This window comes from Simochromis diagramma, unplaced genomic scaffold, assembly GCF_900408965.1.
Source record: "Simochromis diagramma unplaced genomic scaffold, fSimDia1.1 OVJJ01000369.1, whole genome shotgun sequence".
Lineage (NCBI taxonomy): Eukaryota > Metazoa > Chordata > Actinopteri > Cichliformes > Cichlidae > Simochromis > Simochromis diagramma.
In genome coordinates, this window is record NW_024387087.1 from 81,329 (window position 1) to 98,473 (window position 17,145).

At 44.7% G+C, this 17,145-nt stretch overlaps 1 protein-coding gene, 1 long non-coding RNA gene and 1 pseudogene across 3 annotated transcripts; all 3 read left to right on the forward strand.

Moving 5' to 3' along the window:
- Positions 1–4,300: 4,300 nt before the first annotated feature.
- Positions 4,301–9,363, forward strand: LOC120742644. Of its 2 annotated transcripts, none has more exons than XM_040046071.1 (3): positions 4,301–6,882; positions 6,977–7,695; positions 7,744–9,363. In XM_040046071.1, exons 1-3 carry the CDS (start codon positions 4,888–4,890, stop codon positions 9,332–9,334), a joined length of 4,305 nt encoding a protein of 1,434 aa, XP_039902005.1. In that variant the 5' UTR covers positions 4,301–4,887; the 3' UTR covers positions 9,335–9,363. The 2 variants fall into 2 exon arrangements, with proteins under 2 accessions (XP_039902005.1, XP_039902004.1); XM_040046070.1 differs by having other exon boundaries at positions 4,301–4,593; positions 4,743–6,882; positions 6,977–9,363.
- A 334-nt stretch (positions 9,364–9,697) lies between these two features.
- On the forward strand, positions 9,698–10,755 carry LOC120742646 (annotated as a pseudogene).
- A 91-nt stretch (positions 10,756–10,846) lies between these two features.
- On the forward strand, positions 10,847–11,301 carry LOC120742648. Its single transcript, XR_005697919.1, has 2 exons — positions 10,847–11,036; positions 11,186–11,301. It is a non-coding gene; the product is annotated as an uncharacterized LOC120742648 (long non-coding RNA).
- Positions 11,302–17,145: the final 5,844 nt, after the last annotated feature.

Genomic DNA, 17,145 nt, shown 5'->3' on the forward strand with positions numbered 1-17,145 from the left:
AAGGAGCAGACGGCCGAGTTTATTAAACTCCACCGACACAGCGGTGACGCAAATCTGAAGGCTAGACCGTCCCATTTCACAGCCTCGCACTTCCAGCCTTTTCGGTCTTTGAAGGACCCGGCCCACGTAGACCGCGAATACCGGGTCCTCCGAAGGATGCAGCCGACGTTTTGGGACACAGCTAGTGTGTGATGTTCTTTCAGTGTTGCACTTTGTAGACGCTCCCTGAGCACTGGTCTCACAGCCAGCTGCACATAGAGACCAGTGTTGTTAGTCCAGGTCAGAAGATGACTTGTTGGAATGAAAATGAGCTTGTAGTTTGTCTGCTTTAATAATGTGACTGGAAAAAGGTGTTGGACTTCAAATATGTCCATTTCTTTCACACTTCACCTTTAAAAGTGAAGCCTTGTGGTTCCTGGAAGGAAAAACACGACTTTTTCAAGTCTTTGTCCTGTTTTTATGATAAATGTACGACTTTAATGTGAAACATTCAGAGTTTTTTCTCTTGTTGTGTTTGTTTGAAGCTGCTTCCTGTTGGCTTCAGCTGTTTGGAGTTTCCATTTTCTAAACTTCTACATTCTGAACCTTCTTCAGCTCTGAACAGATGATGAAACACTGAATGATTTCAAGCTCACACTTTGTCTAATAAACTTACATCTTTCATTCTTTATACAGATTGGAGAACTGTGGTTTGTCAGAGATCAGCTGTGATTATCTGGCAGCAGCACTGAAGTCCAACCCCTCCCATCTGAGACAGCTGGACCTGAGCCTGAACGACAAGCTGCAGGATTCAGGAGTGAAGCATCTGTGTGGTTTCCTGGAGAGTCCAGGATGTGGACTTGAAACTCTGAGGTCAGTCAGCATGTTTTAGTTGTGCTGAGATGAATATGATGTGAAAGTTGTGCTGACACTAAACTGCAGACATCAGGCTGATATTATACTGATCCACACTGAGGATCTTCATGGTAAAGTCTGTTTTCTTCTTCTCTGGTTTAGTCCATTGACTGCAGCAGAACAATGTTCACATTTCAAACAGTGAGACTCAACGTATGGCCCGCGGCCCACACGCGGCCTGCCCACCTTTCCTGATTCAGAGAGAGGGGACCCTGATTAACTGTGTAGTGTTCTTCCTCACAGTTCTAAGTATCAGACACAACAATGAATAATCCACAGCTGACTGTCTTTAGCAGGTCAAAGGTCACGGCACACAGCAGACAGTGGGAAATATTATAACTCTGATCATTTATCAGCACATATCCATATGTATAAAAACAAAGCTGACACTGTGAGACTTGATCAGAGGTGTGATCATCACAGCAGAGGCCTTTGTGTCAAAGTCACTGAGGATCAAACAGAAACACATGAAGCAGATTTTCCTGTTCTGGCTTTTTATAGCAGATAACCTTCAAAATATTCTGCAGTCCATCAAAAACTGAAGCAAACCATGAATCAACATGTGAACATGAGCTGATGCTGCTGAAGTGAAGCAAAGTTACAGAGGTTTGATTACAGACACAGCTGAGAGTTTGTAATCTGTCATCATTTTAAAAGGTTTACATTTCTTCAGTATATCCACATTTGCAGCTGGTACCTCAACCTCCACTTGTCCAACACAACTGCTGTCCACTGCCTCCATGACATTGTGATTTTGCTGTTGGTCTTCTGTCAGATCTTCATCAATCACTTCTGCACGGGGCACACCTTCAGACTCTGCAGCTGCATAACGAAAGCCTGTAAGATAAAATTAGACATAAGGTAAATGTACACCAATATTCCAATGACAGGTGTGTGATTCATCTGGAAGTTATGTGCGGATTAGTGTACAGTGATAGCAATTTAGTATGTTTTTAGAGGGGGGGGTTGTTTACCTCCGATGGGTGCTCTTTTTCGCTTCCGTTGCGTACGCCTTGCGTGCCGGTCCGAGTCTGATACAGGTATGTCGTCATGCCCCATGTGCAGTGTTGGTGCCCAGTCTGGATTTGTTACATCCATTTCATATGCTGGTTTGCCTGCAATAATGCCAAATCATAAGCTACTCAGTCGACATGATGTGGTTCTGCAGCATCACACATTAGCATGTTTTATCTCATTATCTATGACCTCAGCACATTGAAAATAACACTAAAAGCCTTTCAAGAGTGATATGAATTAATTTAGAACTCACCGGAAAGAAAATGCCGTGAGCAAACCAACAAAAAGCTGGGGATTGCAGAGAACTCGATATCCGCTCGTCTCACCGCTGCAATCCAAGCCTGACGTCTTTGTTTAGTAATATCGGATACATGGGATCCCTCACGTTGCCTCCAGGACGGAAAACAATGAAAAGAGAGCCCGTTATCCAGCTTCTTGCCTTCACGATCGTGTGATCTAACGTTGCAACCGACAACACAACACGTACGATCCATAGCTGAAATGGTATCCTTTGGCTGGCCTACTGTCATGGCGGAAGGGGGCATGGCCCATCTCCCGTGACATCACGCTCCAAAGCCCTATAGGTGGGAAAATGTACCATGTCGACCAATCAAAAATGATATGGAAACATGACTGGTGCAACTGGTGCCAGAGGAACAACTTCCTTCTAAACGTCAGTAAGACAAAGGAGCTGATAGTGGACTTCAGCACAAAGCAGGAGAGGAACTACCAGACCCCCGTCATCAACGAGTGCCCAGTGGAGAGAGTGGACAGCTTCAAATACCTCGGAGTTCACATCACGCAGGACCTGTCATGGTCCTGTCACATCAACACCGTGGTGAAAAAGGCCCGACAGCGTCTCTACCACCTCAGACGCTTGAGAGACTTCCAACTGCCCTCCAAGGTGCTCAGGAACTTTTACTCCTGCACCATAGAGAGCATCCTGGCGGGAAACATCTTAACCTGGTTCGGGAACAGCACCATGCAGGACAGACGAGCTCTACAGAGGGTTGTGCGGTCAGCTGACCGCACCATCCGCTCCGAGCTCCCTGACCTGCACTCAATCTACAGCAGGCGGTGCTGGACCAAGGCCAGGAAGATCGTGAAGGACCTCAGCCATCCCAACAACAGACTGTTCTCTCTGTTGAGGTCAGGAAAGCGATTCCGCTCCCTGAAGACCAACACAGAGAGACTGAGGAGGAGCTTCTTCCCGCAGGCGATACGGTCTCTCAATCACACCACCACACAGTACTGACCCACACATACAGTTCTTACACACACTGGACTTTCTGGACTTTGTTTTTGCACAACACTGGTCACTATATTCTTCATTTCCGGTTGATACTTGTACAGCTGCTGTTATTGTGTATATATTTATTTATATTTAGATTTCTTCATACATTCTTATATAGTTCTATATTGTGTATTGTGTATTTTGTTGTACAGTTATTTTATTTTCAACTTTAATTTATATATTTATCTTATTCTCCCAGTTAAATTTACTCTTCATTCTAATTTGTGTTGTACAGTTATTTCATTTTTAACCTTAATTTATATTTTATTCCTTCCTAGTTAAATTTACCCTTTTTAATTTTTCATATTTATTTCCTATCTTATTCATAGCCTTTTCCTTTTTGTTTTTTTTAGGTCACGAGCAGTTGTCCAACCATTTCACTACATATCGTACTGTGTATGACTGTGTACGTGACAAATAAAATTTGAATTTGAATTTGAATTTGACATTTGGTTGTTTAGCAAAAGGGGGAAGTTTTAGGAGTGACCGGCAAGAGAGAGCGAGTGAGCGAAAGAGAGAGAGAGTTTTGATATGTGAGAGATTTGTGACGTTTACCGTGTTTGGTCTCAAGTTAGTTTGTTGTCTTGTGTATTTAGTGTGTAGCTGTTGTTTTGTTTTGTGTGTCAGTTCTACTAGTGATCGTCACAGTTGCTGCCTTAAAGCCAACAAAGGCAGATTGCAGTGTAAACGCTGAGTGACACACCTGCTGTCAGACCTGCAGGTTTATCCCTGTGCTGTTCTCATATGTGTTAGAGTGACACAAACTATTGTTTGACACCTGATTGTTCTGTAAATAGTTTGAAATGATTATATGAAAAACGTCTGAGCCTTGGCTGCATTTTCTGGTAAATAGTGCCATATAACTTTGTTGTTTGCAAAACGTGTGCGTATTTTTAAAAATGTACAATCTCTATTTGCATTTCAAGTTATGAAGATGATTCGTTAAACATGTGTGTGGTTTTTACAGTCAAAATATCACTTTCTACTTGTATTTTAAATTTTGTCTGAATTTAGATAAATTGTGCTGATACAGTTGGTCAAAATGAGAAAATAACAGATTGGCAAGATAAACTGTTGTGTTGCCCTTAAGGCATTTCTCTGAATAAATAGGTTCATAAGTTTGAAATAAATAATTATAAAAAGATTTGCCATTAAAAAATTAATATGTGTTGTTAAAATGAATAATTCATGTTGTATATACGTTTTAGTTAAAAGGAAAATATCGCTAAAATGTATTTCCTGTTCTGCCGGGGCACTTCCGGTTCCGGTCGAGCACTTCCGGTTTTGGTCAAGCGCTCGGGTTTGCTGAGAAACAGGCTCCTCATGTTAAAGGCAGTATGGAGATGTAATCTAATGCCATCTTCTCCGAATTATCAGGCCGGAACGCCGTAAGTTACTTTATAAGACAGTTTGTACAGATAACTTTTGATATTAATGTGTATTTTGCTAACATGAATGTTTTAGTGAGAGTAATGCACTTTATTGATGTAGACATGCTTCTGCCTGTTGAGATGGAGTTTATTTTCTGTCATTTCAGTTTTCACCACATGTTCATGGAGACAATTCAACAAGCTGCAACTAAACTCCAGGGTCTTCATTTGTGGTTTAACTCGGTGTCACCAACATCCTTGTTGAAAACACTACAGTGAAAAGGCGCCTACTGGTGATTCATCACGGTCAAAATGGCATCCAGTAACAAGTCTGCACGCAGTTTAAGGACTAGCCGCTCATCTGGATCAGCAGTAAGCGCTGCCCATGCTCGAGCTAAAGCAGAGGCTGCCAAGGTGAGAGCATGCTATGCAACAAAAGAAGCACAGTTAAAGGTTGAAAAAGCTCAAAGCGAACTGGAAAAGGCAAAAATAGATGCGGAATTAGAAGTGTTAACATTACAAAGGGAAGCTGATGCTGCTGTAGCTGAAGCAGAAGTGCTAGAGGAAGCTGAAGCAATACAAGAAGAACCTGAGAGTAGAAAATCTCCATCAGAAAGTGTAAAATTAGAACGTACAAATGAATATGTACGATCTCAAATGGACACCAAGCTATCTCCCAGTCCACAAAAATTACCAACCACTTCTTGCCCCCAAGCAAGTTCACCTAACACATTTGTAACGTGGCATCCCTCTGAAGAAGGCAATTTAGAGCCACAACCCATCAACTCTGAAACAAGACTTACCAAAGATAATATTGCTGCTCTAAATAAGCCCAGCCAGCTGAAAGGTGAAACAAAACCTAAAGTGGAGAAACAAAATACCTCTCTCAACCCATGCGGCTCACCATTCATACCTCAACATAACTATAACACCACGGCCAGCATTTTAAATCCAGCAGAGCCCTTTGCCCAATACATGGCACGTCGAGATTTAATAATCTCAGGCCTTTACCAGTTCGACGATAGGCCAGAGAACTACAGAGCATGGTGCTCTTCGTTTACCAGTGCAATAGCTGAGGTTCAACTCACCCCCATTCAAGAGCTAGATCTCATGACGAAGTGGTTAGGGAGGGAGTCAAGTGATCAGGTGAAACGCATACGTTCAGTATATGTCAACAACCCCACATTAGCTCTATACAAAGCATGGGAGAGACTGAATGAATGTTATGCAGCATCAGAAATAATCGAAAGGTCACTTTTCCAACGGTTGGACAGTTTCCCAAAAATAACAGTCAAAGATCATGTCAAGCTACGTGAACTAGGAGATTTACTGCAAAAGATTCAAGGCGCTAAGGAAGACGGCCATCTGCCTGGTCTACTCTATCTGGACACTTCTCGTGGAATTAGCCCAATCGTAGACAAACTCCCATATGGACTTCAGGAGAGGTGGATGTCACACAGCTCTCAATATAAAGAGAACAACCAAGGCTGTTTCCCACCCTTTGAGTACTTCTGTGAATTCATATGTAAAGAGGCAAAGAAACGCAATGATCCAAGTTTCCAACAGCAAAACTTAAAACCAGAAAAACCTTTTGCAAAAAACTTAAATTCCAGCAGGCCAATTACTGTACACAAAACCAATATTTCTCCCCCTAACAAGGACTTTAACCGGAACTGCCCACTGCATAACAAGCCACACCCGCTCAAAAGATGCAGAACATTTAGGAATAAACCACTGGACGAAAGGAAGGCCTTCCTCAAAGAGAAAGGAATATGCTTCAGATGCTGTTCTTCAGACACTCATCTTGCGAAGGAATGCAAATCTTCAGTAAAGTGTTCTGAATGTGACAGCACAAGTCACGACGCAGTCATGCATCCCGGTCCTCCACCACAGACCAACAAGGCTCCACCTCCGGCACAAGAGAATGGCGGGGAGAGAGAAAACAGTCATGACACGGTTGATGTCACAACAAGCTGCACAGACGTGTGCAGTCCAGGTCAGTGGGGACGTTCATGTTCCAAGATATGTCTCACATGGGTGTACCCTAAAGGTGACAAAGACAGAGCTGTTAAGGCATATGTAATACTAGACGATCAGAGCAATCGTTCTTTAGCCAAGCCTGAGTTCTTCGAACTTTTTGACATTAAAAGTGAACCTTTCTCCTACAATCTTAGAACATGCTCTGGTGTTGTAGAAACATGGGGTAAAATAGCTGAAGGCTTCCATATCGAGTCACTGGATAGGTCAGTGGTAATTCCTCTACCATCGCTCATAGAGTGTCAGGACATCCCTAACAATAGGAATGAAATCCTATTGTTAGGGATGTAAATCCTGGGAATTTGAATGCTAATTTTTAATTGAATGCTAATCAATAAAATCAAATCAAATCAATCAAATCAAAATCCCAACTCCCAGCGCAGTGCTACACCAGCCGCACCTCCGTACCATAGCAAAGTACATCCCTGAGCTAGACCCTAAAGCCGAAATACTCCTGCTACTAGGGAGAGACATTTTACAGGCACACAAGGTCAGGCAGAGAATTAACGGCCCCCATAATGCCCCCTTCGCCCAGCGCCTAGACCTAGGGTGGGTTGTAGTTGGGGAGGTCTGTCTAGGTAATGTTCATAGGCCTACAGTCAGCACCCTGAAGACAGTCGTTCTGGAAAATGGCCGCCCTACAGTTTTCAAACCATGCAATAGCCTTCTGCAACTCAAAGAAATGCCACACACAAACAGGCCAGGTAAAGCGCCCGAACAAACTCTGGGTCAAACAGTTTTTAACCGGACAGATAACGACAACAAACCATCTCACTCAATACAGGACATTCTCTTTCTAAAAATGATGGACAATGCTATGTACAGAGACGTGGACAACAGTTGGGTTGCCCCACTTCCATTTAAGGAACCCCGCCAGCAATTACCAAACAACAGACAGCAGGCAGCCACGAGGTTCTCCTCCTTAAAACGCACCCTTAATAGGAAACCTGAAATGCGGGAGCATTATGTGGCCTTCATGGAAAAAATCCTCTCCAATGGTCACGCTGAGGTGGCCCCCCCACTGGAAAAGGGAGAAGAGTGTTGGTATCTTCCAACATTTGGAGTCTACCACCCACAAAAACCCAATCAGATCAGGGTTGTCTTCGATTCTAGCGCCCAGCACTTGGGTGTCTCACTTAACAATGTCCTCCTTACTGGCCCTGATTTAAACAACACACTTGTCGGAGTTCTTCTCCGCTTCCGGACAGAAAGTGTTGCAATCATGGCAGATATACAGCAAATGTTTCACTGTTTTATGGTACGCGAAGACCACCGCAACTTCCTCCGTTTTCTGTGGCATAGGGACAACGACCTAAACAACGAAGTTGTCGAGTACCGGTTGAAAGTCCACGTGTTTGGCAACTCAACATCCCCCGCTGTTGCCATTTATGGACTACGCAAGGCCATCAGAGCAGGTTCGAAAGACTGTGGTGCAGATACAGTAAAGTTCGTGGAGAGGCACTTTTACGTAGATGACGGCTTGATCTCCGTCCCCTCTCCTGCTGAGGCTATAGACTTGCTTCAAAGAACACAAGCCTCACTCGCTGAATCCAACCTACGCCTGCATAAGTTCGTTTCCAACTCTCAGGCAGTTATGCAGGCCTTCTGCCCAGAAGATTGTGCTCCTGTCATTAAAAACTTAGATTTAAGTGGTGAAGAGACACAATCCCAGCGAAGCCTTGGACTCATTTGGGAAATAACAAGAGACACATTCATTTACTCAGTGGCCACCTCAAGCAAGCCATTCACTCGCCGTGGCGTATTGTCCTCTGTCAATAGCGTCTTCGATCCCCTGGGCCTATTGGCACCCGTTACAATCCAAGGAAGGGCCCTACTCAGAGAGCTTACTTCAGAATGTTCAGATTGGGACGTACCCCTTCCAGAGGACAAACGAAGCAGATGGGAAACATGGAGAAATTCCCTTCAGGATCTAAGAGAACTACATGTTCCCAGAACCTACACATCCACCTCACTAAGTCGAGCAAAGCGAAAGGAACTGTGTTTGTTCTCAGATGCATCTACTAAGGCCATAGGAGCTGTAGCCTACTTAAAGGCAGTCCAAACAGATGGGAAGGTCGAGGTTGGGTTCATAATGGGCAAAGCAAAACTAGCCCCCCTGTCAGAACCTACAATACCAAGACTTGAACTATGTGCAGCCGTCTTGGCAGCAGAAATGGCTGACCTCATCCAAGATGAGTTGGACTTAGACTTTGATGCAGTGCATTTCTATACTGACAGTAAAGTAGTGCTTGGCTACATCTGTAATGAGTCAAAAAGGTTTTACACATACGTTCACAACAGAGTACAGCGCATTCGCCAGTCATCAAAGCCAGAACAGTGGCATTATGTGCGCACAGAGGAAAATCCAGCAGACCATGCGTCTAGGTCACTGTCGGCATTCCAACTAAAAAAGTCCACCTGGTTCACCGGACCACCCTTCATCCACTATCCTGCCGCAGAGACAACACAACTGAGTGGAACGTTTGACCTGATTGAACCAGATAAAGACTCAGAAATTAGACCAGAAGTAAAAACGTACGTCACTCACCTCCAAGTACTCATCTGTAAGCGTTTTGAGCACTTTTCTACTTTTCAGTCTTTAGTCAGAGCCATAGCAAATCTTATCCACATTGCAAAGTCCTTCAATGGGACTAATCCAAACAAAAAATGCAAAGGCTGGCACAAATGTTATCTGCTTCAAACTCCAGAGGAGATTGCTTAAGCAAAAACCGTCATCCTCAAAGAGACACAGAAGGCATACTTTGAGAAGGAACTTTCTGCCCTTGATGCTGGCAAGCCAATCTCAAAACAAAGCCCCCTCAAGAAGCTCAGCCCAGTGTTACAGGACAGTCTCATTTCTGTTGGAGGCCGACTCAAACACGCAGAAATTGAGAGTGTTGAAAAGAGCCCAGTAATTCTTCCAAAAAACAGTCACATCTCCCTTCTGCTCACTCGCTATTACCATGAGCTAACAAGGCACCAAGGTCGTCATCTGACGGAAGGAGCAATCAGAACTGCTGGGCTGTGGGTTTTAGGCGGCAAAAAACTAGTCAATTCAGTAATCCACAAATGTTTAACCTGCCGCAAACTACGTGGAAAACAAGAACAACAACTCATGGCGGACCTACCACCTGAACGCCTAAAAACTTGTCCTCCTTTCGCCTACGTCGGCCTTGATGTCTTCGGACCGTGGTCCATAACAACCAGGCGTACCAGGGGCGGAGTAGCTGAAAGTAAGCGGTGGGCCATCATGTTTACCTGCATGAGTTCGAGAGCTGTGCATATTGAGGTAATCGAATCTCTGGACACATCCAGCTGCATAAACGCCCTCCGCCGCTTCTTCGCTCTGAGAGGCCCCGCCAAACAGCTGCTATCTGACCGTGGCACCAATTTTATTAGCACTTCAAAGGAACTTGGAATGGATAAATCACTCCAGCAGTACCTAACTATCCAAGGCTGCAGTTGGGAGTTTAATCCACCACATGCATCCCACATGGGAGGCTCTTGGGAGCGCATGATCGGAGTCGCCCGCAGAATCCTGGACTCCATGCTACTACAAAATAAGATTCAACTGACTCACGACGTGTTATGCACTCTCATGGCTGAGGTTACAGCCATAATAAATGCAAGGCCGCTCGTCCCAGTGTCCTCTGATCCAGAGAACCCCTTTCGTCCTATCCCCTTCAATGCTCCTTACGCAGAAATCTTGCCTCCTATCCCCACCTGGAGACTTTTCGGATAAAGACCTCTACAACAAACAATGGAGACGGGTCCAAGCCCTTTCCAACCAGTTCTGGACACGCTGGAGGCGAGAGTATCTACCCACATTGCAGCAAAGGCAGAAATGGACCGGGTCACGCAGAAACCTCCAAGTTGGTGACCTGGTTCTGCTCAAGGACAAGCAGGTTGCACGAAACAGCTGGCCCATGGCCAGGGTCACTGCCACATTCCCAAGCAAGGACAATCGAGTAAGGAAAATTGAGGTAAAGACATGCAATCAAGGGTGCATAAAGACATTTATGCGACCAGTTACAGAAGTTATCCTCCTCATGCCAAAGGACTGAATGCATAATGTTTGTTTAGCATAGTGGCCCCCCGAGGCCAGGCGGGGAGTGTGTTGCCCTTAAGGCATTTCTCTGAATAAATAGGTTCATAAGTTTGAAATAAATAATTCTAAAAATATTTGCCATTAAGAAATTAATATGTGTTGTTAAAATGAATAATTCATGCTTGTACATACGTTTTAGTTAAAAGGAAAATATCGCTAAAATGTATTTCCCGTTCTGCCGGGGCACTTCCGGTTCCGGTCGAGCACTTCCGGTTTGGGTCAAGCGCTCGGGTTTGCGGAGAAACAGGCTCATGCTAAAGGCAGTATGGAGATGTAATCTAATGCCATCTACTCCGAATTATCAGGCCGGAACGCCGTAAGTTACTTTATAAGACAGTTTGTACAGATAACTTTTGATATTAATGTATATTTTGCTAACATGAATGTTTTAGTGAGAGTAATGCACTTTATTGATGTAAACATGCTTCTGCCTGTTGAGATGGAGTTTATTTTCTGTCATTTCAGTTTTCACCACATGTTCATGGAGACAATTAAACAAGCTGCAACTAAACTCCAGGGTCTTCATTTGTGGTTTAACTCGGTGTCACCAACATCCTCGTTGAAAACACTACAACTGTTTTTAAAGGTAAAATATAGAGGCCACATCAAAAGTAGTCAAAAAGGGTTAAAGGCTAAAAGCAAAGTTGTCACTGTTGGGTCTGCGTTTCCACAAGCCCCGCTAATTCTAGAGACTTATTCATCATGAAGAAAACAAGACAGTCGATCGATCGATTATTTGTGCAAGGGAGGCCTCGTCTGTGTCCACCACGAAAATGACCACAGATCTGACCTCCTCCTGCTACCTTTTATTGGGAGACAGTTCACACAAAACACGTCAGAACAAAGCCACGCCCCCTTTGTTCTAAGACAAAGCATTTTATGTATATGTGTGAACTTCTGTAAGAGTGTGTGTGTGTGTGTGTGTGTGTGTGTGTGTGTGTGTGTGTGTGTGTGTGTGTGTCAGACCTCCTGCTGACCAAAGGGTCGTAAACCCAGGAAGTTTACATCAAAAGAAACAGATCTTTCAGAATCAGAATCAGAAAGGGTTTATTGCCAGATGTTGAGGAGGTTTACAACATTAGGAAATTGCTGCGGTGCTTCAGTGCAACATACTGTCATAAAAATATAAAAATAAGAATAAGAATTAAAAGTGCTAAGTGGATAGATATATACATGATATATACATGAGTGCAGGTGGTGATCAGTGCCAAACATGGAATGATGCAGTGAACACAGCGTAGGGTCATGTGTTAGTGGTGGGAACAGTCATATGGTTATTGTTCATGTGTCCGACAGCAGAGGGGAAGAAACTGTTCTTATGGCGAGAGGTTCTGGTGCGAATGGACCGGAGCCTCCTGCCTGAGGGGAGCAGGTCAAACAGACTGTGTCCAGGGTGAGAAGGGTCAGCTGAGATCCGAGCTGCACGCCGCAGTGTCCTGGAGGTGTACAGGTCCTGCAGAGATGGGAGTCTACAGCCAATCACCTTCTCAGCAGAGCGCACAACACGCTGCAGTCTCTGTTTGTCCCTGATAGTGGCTCCAGCGTACCACACAGTGATGGAGGAGGTGAGGATGGACTCGATGATTGCAGTGTAGAACTGCGTCATCGTCCGTGTTGGCAGGTTGAATTTCTTCAGCTGCCTCAGGAAGTACATCCTCTGCTGGGCTTTTTTAATGACGGAAGTGATGGTGGGCTCCCACTTCAGGTCCTGGGTGATGGTGGTACCCAGGAAACGGAACGAGTCCACAGAGGTGATGGGTGTGTCAGTCAGGATGATGGGGGGGAGTGGAGCTGTGTGCTTCCTGAAGTCCACAGTAATCTCCACTGTCTTCTGGGCATTCAGCACCAGGTTGTTGTGGCTGCACCAGGACACCAGACGTTCAACCTCCCTCCTGTAGGCAGACTCGTCCCCGTCCGAGATGAGTCCGATAACGGTGGTGTCATCTGCAAACTTGATTAGCTTGACAGACTGGTGGGTGGAGGTGCAGCAGTTGGTGTACAGGGAGAAGAGCAGAGGAGAAAGAACACAGCCCTGAGGGGAGCCGGTGCTGATGGTCCGGGAGTCCGAGACATTCTTTCCCAGCCTCACATGCTGCTTCCTGTCCGTCAGGAAGTCAGTGATCCACCGGCAGATGGGATCAGGCACATTCATCTGGGAAAGCTTGCCTTGGAGATGGTCTGGAAGGATGGTGTTGAAGGCAGAGCTGAAGTCCACAAACAGGATCCTGGCGTAGGTTCCTGGGGAGTCCAGATGCTGCAGGATGAAGTGTAGGGCCATGTTGATGGCGTCGTCTACAGACCTGTTGGCTCTATATGCAAACTGCAGGGGGTCCAGGAGGGGGGCCGTGAGGGTCTTGAGATGGGAGAGAACTAGGCGCTCAAATGACTTCATGACCACAGATGTCAGAGCCACGGGTCTGTAGTCATTTAGTCCAGTGATCCTAGGTTTCTTGGGGACAGGGATTATGGTGGAGGACTTGAAGCAGGCAGGCACATGACATGCCTGCAGTGAGGAGTTGAAAATGCCAGAAAACACTGGGGCCAGCTCGTTTGCACAGTGTCTGAGGGTGGCAGGAGACACACCGTCTGGGCCGGGAGCTTTTCGAGCATTCAGATTCTTAAACTGCTTCCTCACATCTGCTTCATGAATATGAAGAGTTGTGGTGGGAGGAGGTGGTGTGAAATCCTCTTTTGTGTGGGGTGAGGAGGGGGGTGTTGCAGGTGAAGTGATTGAAGGTGGTGATGGCTCTATGGAGGGGGGAGAGGTGGGGGAATGAGTGTCCAAAGTGTCTCTATTGTTGGGGCCGTTGGAGGTGTGAAGGCTGCCTGATGGCTCGTCAAAACGGCAGTAGAAGTCGTTTAGGGTGTTGGCTAAGAGCAAGTCGTCAGTGGAGTGGGGGGTTTTAGGCTTGTAGTTGGTGATATTCCTAAAACCTTTCCACACAGAGGCCGAGTCATTCTCTGAGATCTGCTGCTGCATCTTCTCAGAGTGCTGATGTTTAGCAATGTCCACTTCTTTAGTGAACCTGTACTTGGCCTCTCTGTAGCAGTCCCTGTCTCCGCTTCTGAACGCCTTACTCTTTTCCAGCCACAGCTTTTTGAGTTTAGGAGTAAACCAGGGTTTGTCATTGTTATAACTCACCCTGGTGCGTGATGGCACAATGCTGTCCTCACAGAAGTGGATATAGGAGGTGACAGTGTCCGTAAACTCGTCCAAGCTGTTAGAAGCAGCCTTCATTGTGTCCCAGTCTGTAGACTCCAAACACGTGCGAAGCTCCTCCACAGCCTCGTTTCAGATAGGATGTATCTACAATAAAACCTCCCCCAGCACAGAGTGGTTGGAGAGGTGGCCAGGATCAAAGGAATGGCTTTGATCCTACTGCTTGAACTAAGACTGTACAAATTTAAGAAACATAATGGCAACATTCAACAATTAGACTTAACAGTCACCAAGTACTGTTTATATTTGTGTGTATTGCTGCAGCTTTTTTGAGTATTAATTTGGTGCCTTTGTGTGAAATAATGGTATTGTGAGTGATCCATATAGTCACAAAGAATAGCCACTTGTTTCTGTGCTACCAAAGTTCCCCGGCTTTCATTCAAAACGTGTTTATCGTCAGCACCTGCACATTAAACTACTTAAACATTATAAATGTCTTCAAGCTCACACTGAGGCCTGTGGGGTACTATCAGCCACTGAGACAGTACACACATTTATGTGTTTGTATATGAATATTTCATACTTTAAGACTGCCTGTTTATTTAAGGGAGATGAACAAAATACATTGGAATTGTACAAAATAATATCATGGATGATAAATTAAATAGATTTTAAGTAGATGCTTGTGCATTCTTAAAGTCTTATATGTTGAACTGAACTATGTGATCTGTTCAAAGCCTTAATCTTAATTTTAAGTGAAATGTGCATTTTGAGTTTATACACTATGTATATAAGGCGACCGTTTCCTTTTGCAGTATTTTTGTGTGGTGTACTTTTCTATGTCTTAACAAAAGGGGAACAAAGGTGTTTAAGTTCACCTAGGATGATGTGTTTTAATTTTCACATGGTCTTGCTTGAATTTGACCCTGACAAAGGCGCATGAACTCTGTCAGCTGTTTGGAGTTTCCATTTTCTAAACTTCTACATTCTGAACCTTCTTCAGCTCTGAACAGATGATGAAACACTGAATGATTTCAAGCTCACACTTTGTCTAATAAACTTACATCTTTCATTCTTTATACAGATTGGAGAGCTGTGGTTTGTCAGAGATCAGCTGTGATTATCTGGCAGCAGCACTGAAGTCCAACCCCTCCCATCTGAGACAGCTGGACCTGAGCTACAACAACAAGCTGCAGGATTCAGGAGTGAAGCATCTGTGTGGTTTCCTGGAGAGTCCAGGATGTGGACTTGAAACTCTGAGGTCAGTCAGCATGTTTTAGTTGTGCTGAGATGAATATGATGTGAAAGTTGTGCTGACACTAAACTGCAGACATCAGGCTGATATTATACTGATCCACACTGAGGATCTTCATGGTAAAGTCTGTTTTCTTCTTCTCTGGTTTAGTCCATTGACTGCAGCAGAACAATGTTCACATTTCAAACCTTCAAAGAAGAAGAAAAATCCTCCACTGGATAATTCACTGTGAAACTCTCCAACTCTTCATTCCACCTTAAAGTCTGTCTGACACTGAAATCCAAAGCAAAATGTGCGTTTGCTTTACAGACAGCAGTCCAACACAAACATACACACATCATCCAAAACACAGTCCAACATCCAAATCTCCTCCACTGCCAGCATGAATGATGGGAAAGAGAAGGAGGAACACTCTGACATTCAGGGTTAGAATGAGTTTCATGAAGCAGACTGTGAAGATCAAAGCTGCATTAGAAAGCTTACATGAATGAATGAGTGGACAGAAGTGGACAGAGATCATCTGAAGCACTTCAAAGGCTTTAAATCAGCACATTTCTCTTTATTCTTTATCAACTCTGTTAGTTTCTCTCAGTTTTCTGTGGAATGAAGCTAACAGCAGGCTAATAAGATGCTGACCAATAGGTTTCTATTAAAGGTTGTAATCTGTATATGAAAAAGTGCTTTGGCTCAGCAGGGATCAGCTTACAGGTAGAATACAGCTGCTGGATGGGATTAGCATGTCATAGCTATCTACCAAACTGCTAACTGGGGGATTTCAGGCCATCTATGGATCATTTTTGCTAACTGTTTATTCAGCTTAGGCTCACAGGGCTGCAGCCTGTGCCCTAGCTGTCATAGGGCAAGAGGCGTGGTCCACCTGCACAGCTGAGCAGTCCATCACAGGGCCAGCAGAGAGACACAGAGAAGCACTCTCTCACATCCACACCTACAGCCAATTTAGAAGCACCAATGAACCTAAGCAGCATTTCATTGGACTGTGGGAGAACATCCAACCTCCACAGAAAGGCCAACAAGCTTCAACCTACAACCTTCTTGCTTTAAGGCACTAGTGCCAACCACTTTTCCCCATTTCAGCCCAAATCCTGCATCTTCCTGTTTCTGACTCCAGGCCAGCTCCACTAACACTTTCTCATCAGACACTGCCACCTAGTGGAGGAAGTCTTAGTTCCATTTGAAGCTTCAGATTACAGTTAGTTCCTTTACAAAGAGGTGGAGGTGGTGGGGCCACAGCACCATCATCACTGAGTGCCATAGGACACTTAACCTTTGTTTCCATATGCTGGGAACTTCCTGTTGTTCCAAGGAGGACTGGAAAATGTGTGAAAACCTCCCAGTCAGTTCCTCACAGCACACTTCAATCATTTCCCTCCCACAGCATCAGGACCAGGGCTTTTTCTCTCTTTGGTCCCACTAAGAGATTTCCACACAAACACCTCATCAGTGGGACTCTCAGAGCTACCAGCCCTTTGCTACAATCACAAAGCTCTTCATTGAAATCAATGATATCAAAGCTGGAATCAAATGAGTCCAAGTCTTCTGCTGATTCAGCATCACATTCATCTTTGCTCCTTGTTCTGCATCCCCACCATGGACTTCATTCCTTTCCAAGCCAGCCTTGAGTGTCCTTTATTCAGCTCATCCTCTGCTTTACTTTTACACCTGATTTTAGCTGCTTTATCTCTCTTTCAACAAGTTTCTGTGCCTCAATCTTTTTCTTCTCTCCCTCATAACAAGACAGCTTCTTCTGCCTGAGAACATGTTGGAGTGATTTACTAATCCAGGGCTGCTTATTGGGGAAAATACTTCCTGTTTGCAAAGTAATCCCCATTTTTCCCAGAAAGAAATGTAAGTAGAAATCGATGATCTAAGTGAGAACATGAGCCTTTAACAATAGCAGCAAAATATCTCTCCAATCTCAATACTCCCTCTCTCGACCTCTGGAACACCAGAGGTCACAATACATTGTGTTGGGTCACTCCTCGGCCCACT

Coding starts and splice junctions, on each gene's coding strand:
- LOC120742644 (XM_040046070.1), top strand. CDS start 4,888: ATGGCATCCAGTAACAAGTCTGCACGCAGTTTAAGGACTAGCCGCTCA. Junction 6,883..6,976: donor TCCCTAACAATAGGAATGAA/ATCCTATTGTTA, acceptor AATCAAATCAAA/ATCCCAACTCCCAGCGCAGT.